The sequence below is a fragment of the Cyprinus carpio genome, chromosome A11, assembly GCF_018340385.1.
Source record: "Cyprinus carpio isolate SPL01 chromosome A11, ASM1834038v1, whole genome shotgun sequence".
Lineage (NCBI taxonomy): Eukaryota > Metazoa > Chordata > Actinopteri > Cypriniformes > Cyprinidae > Cyprinus > Cyprinus carpio.
In genome coordinates this window covers 24,950,807-24,966,916 of record NC_056582.1, presented here as the reverse complement: position 1 = coordinate 24,966,916, position 16,110 = coordinate 24,950,807, and the positions used below count along the sequence as shown (strand labels likewise).

The 16,110-nt window shown below is 32.7% G+C and overlaps 1 protein-coding gene and 1 pseudogene across 1 annotated transcript; one reads left to right on the top strand and one right to left on the bottom strand.

The window, feature by feature from the left end:
- LOC109080302 overlaps positions 1-5,542 on the top strand; it is an 18,027-nt pseudogene extending 12,485 nt beyond the window's left edge.
- Positions 5,543-8,705: 3,163 nt separating this feature from the next.
- On the bottom strand, positions 8,706-15,549 carry LOC109087397 (E3 ubiquitin ligase TRAF3IP2). Its single transcript, XM_019101608.2, has 7 exons — positions 14,992-15,549; positions 11,290-11,822; positions 10,187-10,229; positions 9,934-9,998; positions 8,984-9,081; positions 8,832-8,900; positions 8,706-8,744 (listed from the first exon to the last, which is right to left on the bottom strand). The coding sequence occupies exons 2-7, from the start codon at positions 11,807-11,809 to the stop codon at positions 8,706-8,708; spliced, it is 834 nt and encodes a 277-aa protein (XP_018957153.2). The 5' UTR covers positions 11,810-11,822; positions 14,992-15,549.
- Between the last annotated feature and the right edge of the window lie 561 nt (positions 15,550-16,110).

Here is a 16,110-nt window from a genome sequence, read left to right as displayed (position 1 = left end):
AGACACCGACTACAACTGCTTCCCTGTCTGGTGCGTGCGCTTACCTCACGAGTCTGAGAGACTCATCGGCTTCGCTTGCCTGAGACAGCGACCCTCATCCCCTGAACATCAGTAAGCACAACCTCAACGCTAATGGATCAGCTTTTGCCTGACATGGCTGGTGTTCATCTCTGAAGCCTTTATAGTACCCTGTAACTAAGCAAATGTATCTTAAAAGCTAACTAACTGAAAGCGCTTTGTCTGCATTCCTGTGTTTTGAACACGTGAAATTTAATGATTGTTTTGTAGCCTTTGACAATATTCAATTTGGTGTGCTGTATCATTCGTTGCGTATACATTTGTTCTGAAAATTATTCAGGGTCGTTTTAAGTCAACTACCATTCAAAAACACTCTAATGGGCAAGAAGGAGGGGCTGGCGCTCCTCGTGCGTTGTCCACACATTAGAAAAACGCATCGTTATTTGTTTTGATGTTATTAGTTAGTTTTATTAAAATGAATTTTTAACATTTAATGAAATTAGTTGTTTACTTTTGAAAGAATTTTTAAAATTTTTAATGATTGAATTTGATTTTCGTTGATCGTATTTTGTTGTTTTTAAAAGAAGTCTCTTCTGCTCACCAAGGCTGCAGTTGATCTAATAAAATTTTTTTGTACATAAATTTAAATTTAAAAAAATAAATGTTTAATGTGATTATGTGAATATCTGTTAAAATGTAATTTATTTCTGTGATCAAAGCTGAATTTTCAGCATTATTACTCCACTGATATGCTGATTTGCTGTTCAAGAAACATTTCTGAACTGAAAAAAGCTTACGTTGAAGAACTACAATTACTGTAACTAAAACAAAAATAAAATAAATTAATTAGAATTATTTAAAAAAACAAAACTTAAAAACAAGCACATAACAAAATTACTATAGGGTCTGTCAAATGATTAATCACGATTTAATCACATCCAAAATCAAAGTTTTGTTTACATAATATTATGTATGTGTACAGGGTATAAAGTTTACTTATGTATATATAACATACACACACATAAATTATATATTAGAAAAATATTTACATGTAATAGCTACATTTATATATAGATTTCATCTTCTGGCTTCTTATATTTTATATTATATATACAAATATTTAAGTATACGAAACATAACATATATTCTAATAGTATACATTGACTACCGTGTGTGTAGTATTTATATATACATATATAAATATACACAAGTATACAACACATATATTATATAAACAAAACTTTACTATTTGGATGTGATTCTAAGCTCGTGATTAATAACGATTGTGACAGACCTAACAATAGTAAACTTAAAACTAAACTTAAATAAATAAGTTTAAGGAACTAAAATTACACGAACAGATCCACAATAAATGACCACGAAACAGAAATAAAACAAATAAGCACATAACAAGAACTTGGCTTACACTACCACAAAAACGGGAAAATAAAATGTTTAATACAGTAAAAAATTACTAAACATAAATAAAAATAAATTACCACTAAATAGAAATAAAAAACATAACAAAATTACTAAACTTAAACTAAAATTAAAATGAATAATATAAAATAAACAGGGAATATAAAATAAAAGCTCCCTGCCATCAGTTGTTAAAATGAACTATAGTTTGAAGTTTTAAATATTGTTTTTTTTTATTTGTAATAAAGCTGAAATAAAGCTAAAATAAAATATAAATATAAAATGATTAAAAGGATTATTAATACTTAAGTTGAAATAAATTTAATTATAATGTGATTTGTTTTATTAATAAAATGACTGAAACGCAATAAAATGACTAAATTTTAAATTAAAAATAAAAATATAGAATAAAAGCTGAGATATAAAAAATATGAATAAATACAATAATAGTATATATATAGTATTAATAGTTCTATTCAAAATGTTTAATGCAAGAAGTAAAATACATAAAAAAAAGTGCTATTTATAAAATAGCAGTTTGTGTGTTCATATAACTATTTATACTACTGTGCAAAAGTTTTTAATAATTAAGATTTTTTTATGCTGCATTTATTAATTATTACATGAAATATATTACTATTATACTTAATACTATTACTATTGTAATTATATATATATAAAGTAAAATAAAATGCTTCTTTTAAATTAAAACAATATTTCACAGTGTTGTTTTTACTGTATTTTTGGTTTAATTACTGTAACCACTGAATATTTTTCAACTGCATTTTTTTGAGTATGAAAATGAATTTAATGACGCAAGAATCAAAAAAACCTTGTTGCTTGCTTGCTCATCATACATTAACGTCGTTGCGAACACAGTGAATGTTCAGTGGAGGTATGAAGCTCTGCATGATGTTCTGTGTGTGTGTGTTTCTCAGAGAACGCGCGTCAGAAGCAGGACGGAGTCGTCAGTAACTCTGTGGTGTATTTCACTGAAGACGCTCCGCAGATTCCTGCGTCCAACCCTCAGCCGCTCAAACTTCAGACGCATCCTGAACCTCAGTCCCTTCACCGTCACTGACCACACGCCCATGGAGACGGTGGTGGACATCTTCCGCAAGCTGGGTCTGCGCCAGTGTCTGGTCACACGCAGCGGGTGAGAACGATGATCAAAACTGCACATGTTAGGATTCGAAGAAGGCATTAAACCCCAAGAAGCCGTGGTTTACAGTGAATTTATAACTGTTAGCTGTTATAAATTCACTGTAAACCACGGCTTCACGGGGATTATTGCTTTTATAAAACGGTTATTTCATGCACGTAGTACGGTTTCACAGAATAAAACAGAGCAAATAAAGTGTAATGATATTAACAAAAACAGTATTCTTCCACCAAACAATGTAGTTCCTCAGAAACAGTTGTGGTTGCTACAAAGTGGTTGCCGAGCAACACATAGAAGTAAACAAAGGTGTATGTTACTTTGTAGATATGTTTATCATTTCCAGTGTTTCAGAGAACTAGTTATTTAATTTGACAATGTTTATTTTTATTTTTTTTATAAATATAATTAATTTTATATATTGTGTATTTATTAATTTATTTTTATACACTACTGTTTGAAAGTTGAGGGTCAGTAAGACTTTTTGGTAACGCTTTACTATAAGGTTTAATTTGTTAATGTTAGTTCACTGTATTAACATGAACAATACTTATACGGCATTTATTAATCTTAGTTCACGTTGATCTCAATACATTATTAAAAGCTTAAGTTGTATCTGTGAATTAACAGTAACTTGCTAATCATGCCAACGACATGCTAATCATGCTAGAAACATGTTAGCGACATGCTAGTAACTTTCTAATCATGCTAGCAACATGCTAGTAACTTGTTAATCATGCTAGTGACATGCTAATAGCATGTTAATCATGCTAGAAACATGCTAGCAACATGCTAGTAACTTGTTAATCATGCTAGCGACATGATAATAGCATGCTAATAATGCTAGAAACATGGTATTTACATGCTAGTAACTTGCTAATCATGCTAGTGTCTTGCTAATAGCATGTTAATCATGCTAGAGACATGCTAGTAACATGCTAGTTGCATGGTATTCCTGCTTACAACATGTTAACGACATGTTAAACATGCTAGTAACTTGTTAATCATGCTAGCGACATGATAATAGCATGCTAATCATGCTAGAAACATGCTAATGACAGTTGCATGCTTTTTCTGTTAACAACATGTTAACGACATGCTAATCATGCTAGAAACATGCTAGCAACATGTTAATGACATGCTAGTAATGCTAGAAACATGCTAATGACATGCTAGTAACTTGCTAATCATGCTAGTAACTTGCTAATAATGCTAGTGTCTTGCTAATAGCATGCTAATCATGCTAGCAACATTCTAGTATCTTGCTAATCATGCTAGAAACATGCTAATGACAGTTGCATGCTTTTTCTGCTAACAACATGTTAACGACATGCTAATCATGCTAGAAATTGCTAGCAACATGTTAATGACATGCTAGTAATGCTAGAAACATGCTAATGACATGCTAGTAACTTGCTAATCATGCTAGTAACTTGCTAATAATGCTAGTGTCTTGCTAATAGCATGCTAATCATGCTAGCAACATTCTAGTATCTTGCTAATCATGCTAACAACATGCTAGTAACTTTGCTAATCATGCTAATGACATGCTAGTCACTTGCTATTGATTATTGATGCTGTCATAATCACTTGTTATTTTCTAATTTTTTAATTCTTTTAAATTTTTATGGTTTATGGTTTGTCTTTCTAAATTAAAGTTGAATTTGAGATCACAGAAATAAATTACATTTTAAAATATAATCACATGGAAAACAGCTGATTTAAATTCTAAAAACATTTAAAATTTTTACTGTATTTTCGCAGAAGAGATGTCTTTCAGAAACATTAAAAATTCTTACCCCCAAACCTTTGAATGTTAGCGTATGTACTTCATATATAAATACATTAGAATGTGTCCTGTTTAATTTATTTAATAAAAAAATGACTGTCACTATGATAAACAGAAAAAAATCATTCAGTGTAACAGTTCATATACAAAGAATCATTAGTGTAGATGACACTAAAAGACTCTAATTAAGGATTGCAGTGTAGCTTTTAAATACTAATTCATTCTCATTTGAAATCTTTGGCTCTTATCCTTCAAACCACCGGTTTTAATCTTTTAAAATATAACCAATTTAGTAGATCACTTTTCTTTGATATGTTTTAGTAAGTTCAGGTCAGAATAAGTACGTTGTTTCAGCATCTGCTACATTGAATGATGATTGAAACATTAGAGACTTGCATTTAATATGCTTTCTATGTATATAAAATCATTTTTGTAAATTTAATTAGATGCAGACACTAAAATATAAAACATGGGTTTGGCCGGTTTAAATGTAGTCTGGTTTTATATGTAAAATGTGGAGCAGACTTCATCTGAACGAGTCAAATCAGGCAAACGGATGTGATAAGATCACGGTGTCTAATCAGCTGAACTACTGATGACTAAAACCTCTTCTCTCTGTCTCACGTCAGACGTTTGCTGGGAATCATTACTAAGAAGGATGTTCTGCGACACATGGCACAAATGATGAACCAGGATCCCGAATCCATCATGTTCAACTAGACTTCACTGTCTGATCTGTTAGTAAACGCACTAAAACGTGGCCAAAAGCGGACGGCGTGAAGATAAACCAGTGTTTTTTACTGCTGTCATATTTATATTTTACATGCATTACTTTAAGCCGTGCTGATCAACTGTTAAACAGGTGTGATGACAATGTGTTTGGAAGTGAAAGCTGCTGTATTTAATGTGAGATGTGCAGAGGAGGCTCATTTCATCGCTGTGAGGTTATTAAATGCATAAAAATAATCCAGAATACTAATCTGCTGTATGATTGTGACTGTTTCATGCAACACTTGGTTTGTGGGAATCATTTCTGTTTTAATAATCTAATGTGTATTTTAGTTTTGATTTACAAGAATGGTGTTTTTTTTTTTTTTGCTGTTGTATTAAAAGATGAATATTGTCCTTGTGAAATAAACACTGCATCTATGTTACAGTTATTAATGTTCATCCGCTGCTCCAGTTCAGCACATAAAACTGAGGGTATGTTATAATGATAAAAATATTATTAAATAATGAAGTATTTTTATTGCATTATTTCATAAGATTTAATTCATAAAATATTTTTATGTATCAGAAAGTACAATGAAAATAATATACAGCTCAAAAGACACAGTGAGTTAAAGGTTTTCGTATGAAATATTAATAATAAATTATGATGCATTTATTATTTTATTAGATTTAATTCTTTAATCCATTAAATATTTTTTAGAAAGTGCAATAAAACGTTATAAACAACTCAAAAGATAAATCTTGATAGACAGTGAGTTATTTTTTCTATGAAACATTATTAATGGCATATTATTGCATTACTTTATTAGATATAATTTTTTAATTCATAAAATATTTATTTTTAGCACTTTGAAAACGAAAGACAGCTCAAAAGATAAAACTTAACACATTGAGTTAAAGGGGTTTTGTATGAAATATTAATAAATTATGATGTATTATTGCATTATTTTATTAGATTTAATTATTTAATTCATAGAATTTTTTTAGAAAGTACAAAGAAAATAATATACAGCTCAAAAGACACAGTGGGTTAAAGGGTTTTTGTATTAAATATTAATAATAAATTATGACGCATTATTGTATTATTTTATTAGATTTAATTCTTTAATTCAAGAAATATTTTTAGAAACTACAATAAAAAAAATTCTAAACCACTCAAAAGATCAATCTTGAAAGATGGTGAGTTATTTTTTCTACGAAACATTATTAATGGCATATTATTGCATTACTTTATTAGATATAATTCTTTAATTCATAAAACATTTTTATGAAGTACTTTGAAAACGATAGACAGCTCAAGAGATAAAACCAGAAAGACATACAGTGAGTTAAATGTTTTTGTGTAAAATATTCATATTTAATGATGTATTTTTTAGATTCTTTAATTCATAAAATGTTTTCAGAACGTCAATGAAAATGATATACGGTTGCAAAGATAAAACTCTCCTATACAGGAAAAACTATTCAAAAAGAAAAATTGAGAACTGTGACACTATAAATAAATGTGCATATATTTATGCTTTCAAAGTAGAAGACTGATGAAGTACCAAAATATTATTACTTCTATTATTATTATTATTATAACAATGAGAGCATAATCTGCTACTATGTTTCTTTTTACAGTAACTTTTACACATCACAGTTTAATAGAAACCAACTCAAATGTATCAGATCTGCCTTTTCCATTCACTAAAAGTGTAAAAAGCTTCTTCAAACAGTAATTTCATCAAAAAGTATGAGAAAAAGAATGCAGTATGAGAAATGAGAAATGCAGCACAATTGCTCTCCAATGGATGTGAATGGGTGCCGTCAGAATGAGAGTCCAAACAGCTGATAAAAACATCACAATAATCCACAAGTGATCCAGTTAACATCTGGAGAAGACAAAAGCTGAAACAAATCCAGCATTGAGACTAAATCTTAGTCTTTAATCCATATTAAGGCTTCCTCCAGTGAAAAAGTGCTCTGGTCTGAATCAGGAGAGAAATCTGCAAAGTGAGAAATATGTAGAGTCACAATATGTGTCTGGATTTTTATGTGGGTGGATTTTTATGTTGGAGTTTTTACATCTGGTGGAATTTTTATTTTGGGTTTTTGTTATTATGGATTTTAGCAACGGTTTGGCCTGAGAATGAGCACATTTACGGCATATTTTATCAGCATTTTTGGCTGAACCTTTCCTTTAACTTTCAGTAATCTGATCAAATAAGTGGAAACGCAGATGTTCATGGTGGCTGATGTTGGTTCCGGGTCATTTTTCAAGTAGAATAAGATTTGAAGCGCTGCTCTAAAGGGGAATGGAGACGATGGTCGGCAGAGGGCCGATGGGAGGAGGGTTGTACTTTCTCCCCACACGCATTAACCTGCGCAGAATATCGTCCCGATCTTTCGGCCAGCTGTAGACGTGCGTGTTTTGCAGCCAGGTGGGAACGTAACACTGAGAACGAGAAGAAAACAGGTGCTTTGCAGTGAGAAATCTTACAGAAGCTGAAATGATATCGGTATTTTGCTTCATTAATCATGATTCTGTGGTTCAGTGCATTGCTTTGTGAAGTGTGGACTAGATTAACCGGTTTAGTGCAGTGACAAGCTCACAAACACGCTTTGATTCGCTGAAATGCTGGGGGGGTGAACTGCAGTGTGCTGAATTTCACAAACCTTTTTAGCCCCCGGGAACAGAATAGGAATGAACCTGTAGTTCCTGCAGCCGTTCTGAATGAATTCACTCTGCAGCTGATGGAGGAGATCACAAACGTGTTTTTACACTAGAATTTAACAAACGTAAACAAAGAGAGTAAATCTTTTAAACGATCTTTTAAAATTATACTTTTATCAATTATACTATTATGCTTGTTTTGACTAAGGGCAGCACATGCAATCCCAGAATGCACTGCAATGACCTCGGTGAAATATTTCAACCAAGAAATGATTCTATTCAAAACATAAGAGCAACTTAATTAAAACAGTTTAACTTAATTAAAAAGTATTATTATTATTATTTTAATGCATTCAATATTTGTGCATGCAATTTTTTTTTTTTTTGTTATTTTTGTTCACACTTAACTCTATGGGAATCAACAAAAAAATAATAATACAATAATGATTTTATTTATTTTTTTGTGTTTACTGAATTTTATCAAAATATCACATTGCATATACATGCCAATCTCTATTGGAATTAGCAAAAGTATTAGTTTTATTATTAATTATTATTTATAATTAATAATAATAATTCCTAAAAATACACAACAACAATAATAATAATTATTATTATTATTTTAATGCATTCAATGTTTGTGTGCTCAATGCATTTTTGAGCTTATTAAAATATCACATTGCATGCTCATACTAAAAGTTATAATAATAATAATAATAATTATTATTATTTTTATTATTATTTAATCTATTCAGTATTTCCTAAACTTTACTGGAATCAGCAAAAGTATTAATAATAATAATAATAATAAAGTAAAGCAGGTAGCTTTTGTTTTTATTTTATTTTATTTTATGTTTTTTTTTTTGCATGTTGATTTTGTTTTATGTTCTCTCCTTTCACTCTGGTGTTGTTTCCTGATGCCTGGTATGGTATTACCTCAGGCTGATGATGATGATGATCAGGTAATCTTTCTGAGGGAGAGAGAGAGAGAGACACGCTGTAACTGTAGCTGTTTAGAGGATGATGACATCACTTCCTGTCTCTGTGTGTTTGTTTACCTCATTGAGATATCGCTCCATGCAGTCGATCTTACTGATGCTGTTCAGCTGCTGCTCGAAAACATCAATCTGTGCACGGAGACGCAAGAATCAATCCAAACCCACAAAACTACATCGAAATCAAACCCAGGACTATAAAATGATGGCCGTACATGCGTGTCAAAGCCGTTGTTCCTCAGCAAAGACACGAACTTAATGATCTCCTTCAAGTGCTCTTCACTGTCGGCCTCGTACGTGACAAAAACTTTCCCTGTGTGGAGAAAAAAACACGCGACACACGGAAAAAGCGTCGGTCAAACCGCCTCAAACCGAAACATGTGCAACATGAAATGACCTTATAATAATCATTATCCAACACAGTATCCAACAAATTATCCAAAAAAAAGAAATTAACGAAGGGCTTAATTACATTAAATCTATCACAGCTGTCGCAATTCAAAGTAAAGAAAACTATCAATTCGTGGAATTACATTCACATCGAAGCACATAGATTAAGGTTGCCTTTTACACGTTTTTTATTTAGAGTACAGCATTACAACCAATCACACGGGTTTCTGTTGAGATTATGAATGCAATGGGCCAATCAGAGGCATTTCGATTAGTCAACGCTGAAAACGGCGAGTTTTGAGTGCGCACGCAATGCAGAAATTAAGAGGTTAATTTTGCATCTTCAGAGATTTTGCATATAGACTACTATATACTAACACCACGAACCGACGTGTGTCTGTGCAGCAAGAATATAACGTGATAAAATGTTTTATATGTATTCTATTAAACACAATTAATAATCACTTATAATATCAACAATAAAGACTTTTGTCATAACATTGCAGCCCTATCCTGTACTGAGGCCCTGTTTTTAAATGTAGCTGATAATTTAAATACAGGTTATTGGAAACAGTTTAAAGCATTTCTGACTGATTTAAGTCATTGGTTAAATGTAAATATTTGAGATTAAAGACTTTTCCTTATCAGTGTAAAAAATACCCAGGAAATCAATACTGTTAAATGTAAGTATTTGAGATTAAAGACTTTTGATTGCAGATATTGCACTTTCATATTTGTGTGTCGTGTTGACGTGCAGACAGGAAGTAGTACTCACTCTGTTCCTGTGGCAGGTGTGTGACACACTGACTGGCCTGTCTGGAGTTCACAGATGCATTTCCACTGAAGAAAACAGAAAACACGTACAATGTGTGAGCAGATCACAGATTGCTAAAATTTGCAAGCCTTCTTTTTTTTCAGCATACAATGCTCTTTCTTTTCCAGTTTCATTCTGATTTGAAAGCAAAAGGTCTTTTGTTTCTGGACCATGAGTGTGTGTCTGTGTTGTAATATGATGTTACAAGACTCACTTTTCAGAGGAGCGTGTGTCCATGCGTCTGTACTGCGGCAGGCCTGTGAAATAAATCACAAATACAGATTCAGAATATAAATAAGCACATATAGGCTAGCAGTGATTCTGTAAGTCTTTTTATTCAATAGATTTTTTTTTTTTTTTTTAATAAACCATCCAAAAATCTAAATGTTCATTTAAATAACCTATAAACTTTATTTTGAAGAATTAAATTATAATTTTCCTTCTACCTGAAGTGAACAAGTGTTCAAAGGTTTGGGGTCGGTAATTTTTTTTAATGTTTTTGAAAGAAGTCTCTTTTACTCATCAAGGCTGCATTTATTTGATCATAAAACACAGCAAAAATTATAAAATATTATTTAATTTTAAAAGAATTTTTTTTGATGTGAATATCTGTTAAACTGTAATTTATTTCTGTGATGTGCAGCTGAATTTTCAGCATCATTACTCCAGTCTTCAGTGTCACATGATCTTCAGAAATCATTCTAATATGCTGATCTGCTGCTCAAGAAACATTTCTGATTATTATCAATGTTGAAAACTGTTGCGCTGCACAATATTTCTGTGGAAACTGTGATACATAAAATTTTTCAGGATTGTTTGATGAATAGAAAGTTCTAAAGGAATAGAAATCATTTGTAACATTTTAAACGTCTTTACTGTCACTTCTGAATGTAATGCATCCTTGATGAATAAAAGTATTAACTTTAATAAAATATAATATAAAAGTTAGTTCAAAACACTATTTATACTATTTATAGAATGTTCAGAGAAAGTAACGTTGCCATGAAGTTTGGAATGGAATGTTCCCTTAACACTCATATAACACACACACACACACACACACACACACACACACACACACACACACACACACACACACACACACACACACACACACACAATGTTTTTAAAACATCTTAAAAACTGGATGTCTTGAATGTTCAGAGAACATTTAGAAATAACGTTTTCATAACGTAACGGGAACATTAGAAAAATGTTCCTGGAACATATTTTTGTTAGCTGGGAATTTCCTTTTTTTTTTTTTTTTTTTTTTTTTTTTTAAATCATCCCAATCCCAAATTTTTTAACGTAACACACCTGAGGGTCTGTAGGGCGGCTGATGTCCGGGTCTGGAGCTGCAGTGATGGACGGGAATCATGTGAGGCGGCGGGGGGCACGGCGGCCGCAGGTAAGTGTCGGGGTACGAGGGATGGTGGTACACGTTCGCTGATGGAGAAAACGAGCGCAGAGATCTGGGATGCTCCAGACTCTCCAGACTCAGACTACAGCTGCCCGGAAGAGAGTGAGGCCTGCTGGGAAAAAACGAGCCGTCCTCTGAAAGCGGGTGGTACATGGCAGACGGGAGGCAGGAGGGCAGGCTGTGCGGTGAATCCACCCTGACGGGACCGTCCCAGCTGGGAAAGGGTGTCTGATGGGCGTAGAATGCACACAGAGGGGGCTGAGAGTAGCTCACTGCGTTATGCTGGGGAACGATCTGAGTAGGTTGTTGTATGGATGTGGAACAGTTGTGAAGGTCCGACTCAAACTCTTCACTCCTGGTTTCGTCATTCTCCTCGGGAGAGTTTAGAGACGTGTACTGATCGCTGCCGTGGGCCATGTGGGTTGGATATCTGAACAAAAGAAGAAAACCAGCACATTCATTTCTTCAGATTTGTACAGAGCCCCTACAGGGACAATGATGTCATAACTGGACCTTCTAAAAAACTTGGGAAACCATACATAGTTGGAGAAAAAACTAAATTTCAGTGATTCTTTTAACATTTCACGGAGGAACGCAATTCTAGCTAACAGGGAACGTTCTGAACAAACAAACGTTAATAAAATGTTCATTTAAAGTTACCTGGTCTTTAATAACGTTCTCAAAACGTTTGCACAAAAACATTATTCAGTCATCATTCTAAAATGTCGAGCTTGTCTTTTACTTGTTTCAGAATATTCAGAGAAACTAACGTTTGCAAAATTATCACATGAAATGTTCCCATAACGTTCGTGTAACCACGTTCGAACAGCATATTTTATTCGGTGTATTTTTTTTGGATGGGACAGTTTTGGAAGTGATTTTATGAGGTAATTTTATGATTTAGAGTTAGGATTTAGAAGTTTGCGTTCTTAACAAGAAACTAAGCATTAGATTGAAAAATTAAGTGTTAGAAATAATATGAGGTGGGGGGAAAAATGATATTTTTGGAAGCGAATGCAAACTTTCTTGGGTCTTTACAAGAGAACGCAAAGATTTTCTTGGTAACTCGATAGTTTTGCGAGTGAATGCAGCGTTTCTCGTGATAACACAATACTTTGGCGAGAGAAACACTTCCGTCATTTATTCAACCGTTGTTGCTTTTTTCTGTGGACTACAATAAAACATGCTCCACTTTCACTCAGAACAACACACACCACATCATATCAGCTCATATGACTCGTGCATTATATCCAAAGACATCTGGGTTGCATAACTAGTCTAATTTGAAGTGAAAAGTAAGACTGCCCTTAACAAAAAGTAGTATACTTAAAGTTTATTTTATTAAGTATAGCTACTTAAGTAAAGTTCAAGTATATTTCTAAGTATACTTTATGTAGCTAGTATACAAATATCAGTGTTCTAGTAGTATACTTGTAAGTGTACTGTTTCAATACTCCTTGGGACTAAATTGGCCCACTTTCTAGTATATAAAAGTATACTTTTAACTTAAGTATACTTTAAGTATAACAGTAGCAAACTTTGAGTACACAACTAGTTTACCTCTGTGTTTGTAGTTTGTACTGCAATTAAAGTGAACTTATAGATATACTGATAGTTTACTAATTAAATACTCTGTACACTTTGAAGTATAGTCTCAGTAAACTACTAGTTTAGTAGCTTTATGCTGCAAATATACTCATAAGTTTTCTTTAAGTGAACTTTACATCATACTTTAAGTATACTACTATGTCCCTATTTAGGTTTTAATTTGTATATATTTTGTTATATGAATATCTGAACATACAAAACATCCAAAGAAAGAACAGGGTATCTGCTTGTAAGCAAAAACATTTTATTCTAGCTTCATGCATTCTTTTTTAAACACTTTAATGTGGGTAAGTTTCATAAAAAATAAAGAAATAACATTTTGAACAAAAAGCCGAAAAAAAGATTATGAATTTGATTCAGAATGATAATCAAAACATAGATGGAGTCGCTCAGCACCCCAAAGCTTGACTGTAATTATTACCTCTTCATCGGTCGACATTTTATTCCATAACATTATAGTTTTGATGCTGCTTCATGTCAGATGATCGTGTTAGATTACATGTGTTAGTATCTGTTGTTTCTTTTTCTTCTTCACTTGTGCTTTTTTGGAAATTCTGTGCAGAAGATGTGTACTAGCGCCCTCTACAGTATAACAATGAAAACACGGATTCTAGGAGCACAAGTACTAATATATTTAGACTTTTTATAAGTATAAGTCAAGTATACTTAAATGTCATTTTAAGTATATTTCTGAGGAGTATATAAAAATTAACTAAAAGCATACTTTCCTATTTTTAGTTTAAAAGAAGTATACTAATAGCACACTTGAATAAACTTCATTTTCGTAAGGGTGGTTACCCCTTGAATAAGTGCTAGTTGGTCAAACCAGTTCTTAAGACTGTCTTAACAGAGGGGCTATGTTTATTCAACTGGCCCCTGAAGTCATATGATAGTTTTAGGTGGAGAAAAGAAGGTTTTGTCCTGTTTGCAACATGACACTCACGGTCAGTGCTTTTGTTGTAAATAACCTAAATGTGATCAAAATAACATTTCCTTTCCTTTTAACTCCTTCAGTCAATAGACCACATCTGACATGTTTGTAGGCTATAACAGAGCATGTCTACAATTGTCGTAAGTAACCTATAGTGCTGCTCATCTTACTGTTCAGTCTGAGAGCATGTTTGCACATGCCTTGACAGAAACCAAGAAGACTTCTGAAATCTGTCAGTGACCAGATGACGGCGTAAGAAAGAGGTCAGCGCTGTTTTCTACTGGGGAAAAACAGGCCTTAGTGTAACATCCACCCATGCAGCATCCTTAAATAGGACACACTGCATTATGACTCTTTATCTCAGCGTGCCAAAATTGTGCAGCCTGTGCAAAACTGCCGACCACAACTGAGACATCATGCCATGCAAGCAGTTACATAAAACACTTTACCTTTATGCAATATAGATAGAGATATTCAGTTTGAGCATTTGAGAAATGTAATGAAGCGATGGTTCATCAGTTTTCAATGCAAATATAAGCCAATGAGTCAAGTGAAAAGAAAGAAACGGTTAAACACTTGGCATCTGATAAAGACGAAAGATACGCTTTATCACTGATAACCCGATTCAAACGTTTCCTGACATGCTTGAGAAAGAAACCAAGCATATATACATACATATATATATAGGTGTGAATTCATGTATTCAGGTATTAAATCTACATTTGCAATGACAAAATATTTTAGCATTTTTTATATTCAAAAGTAAATTAAAAAGTGTACATTCAGGTGAATTGGGACACTTTTTGCCATTGACACAACTGAGAAAAATATCATTAATTAACCTGAATTTATCTAATCTAATATATATATATATATATATATATATATATATATATATATATATATATATAATTAAAAATATATATTTAAAAGTATAAGAAATGCAAAATGATAATATTACACACACATACACACACACTTAAACCTGTTTACATATTTGAACTCATTTAAAAATATATATTTTTAATCTATTTCCAGCTGATTGAAGACAAAAACTCACCTGAGCTCGAGTCACAGTCACTTCAGGAAGTCACGCGGTTGTGTTTAAATTGACATCTCGATTCTTCTTTTCTCACTTTACAGTTTAGTTTTAGACTAATATAAGGCGTATTTCAATAATAGTTTAATGCATGTCCGTTCTGTGTCCAGCGTCATGTTGTCAAAGTGCGTTTCGGTTCGTGTGTCGGAGGAGGAACATGATTATATCTGATGATGGGAGGAGGAGTAACACCACACACGAAGGCAGGGTGAACAGGTTCAGGGCTGCCAAACATGAAGCATACAAAGCTTAAAGACGTAAAAGAAAGCGTAAAACTTAATTCAAAAACATAAAATTGCCAGATAACAAAAATGTTTTGCTAACGTTCCCATTAAGTTCTAAAAAACTGTTCTCTGCGCAGTCGTCCAGTTTTTAATGGCTTTAAAACAGGTTTGATTGGTTATACGAACGTTTGCTTTGTTTTGCAAATATGTTACTTTTGAATATTCTCTGAACGTTCTAAAACAAGTAGCCTAGTAACATTTAAAAAACATTAGACGAACGTCCAACTAAATTTAGTTACATCTGTAAGACGTATTTCAGAGTGTTTGCTCACCTGCGATACGTCTATAGGACGTTCAGATGTCAAATAGATGTTTATAAGATGTCTTTAAAATGTTTATGATTTAGAATGCATGCAAAACTGACACAAAAACAAGACGTTTGTTCACAGCAGATGCTTTCCAGATGAAGCGATCTTCAACAGACCTCTTGCAGACGTATGCTATCTGGGTAAAGACCAGACAAACTTGGACGAATTCTTGTAATGTTAGGCTACTGGAAGAACATTTATTCATAACTTTTGAACCTTGCCAGAACGTAAGCGGTTTTATTCTGTTTAACTGACTTTTAAATTACGTTTTAATTTCCCACATAGCACGCGTCTGCAAGAGGTCTGTTGAAGATCGCTTCATCTGGAAAGCATCTGCTGTCTTTTTAACTGACTTTTAAATTACGTTTTAATTTCCCACATAGCACGTATAACATACGACTTACATAAACATCTTAAAGGCAAACAGTTTTCCAAAAGTCTATTTGACATCTGATTGTGTTGTTAGTGTGATTTCAGGGTTTTCTTTT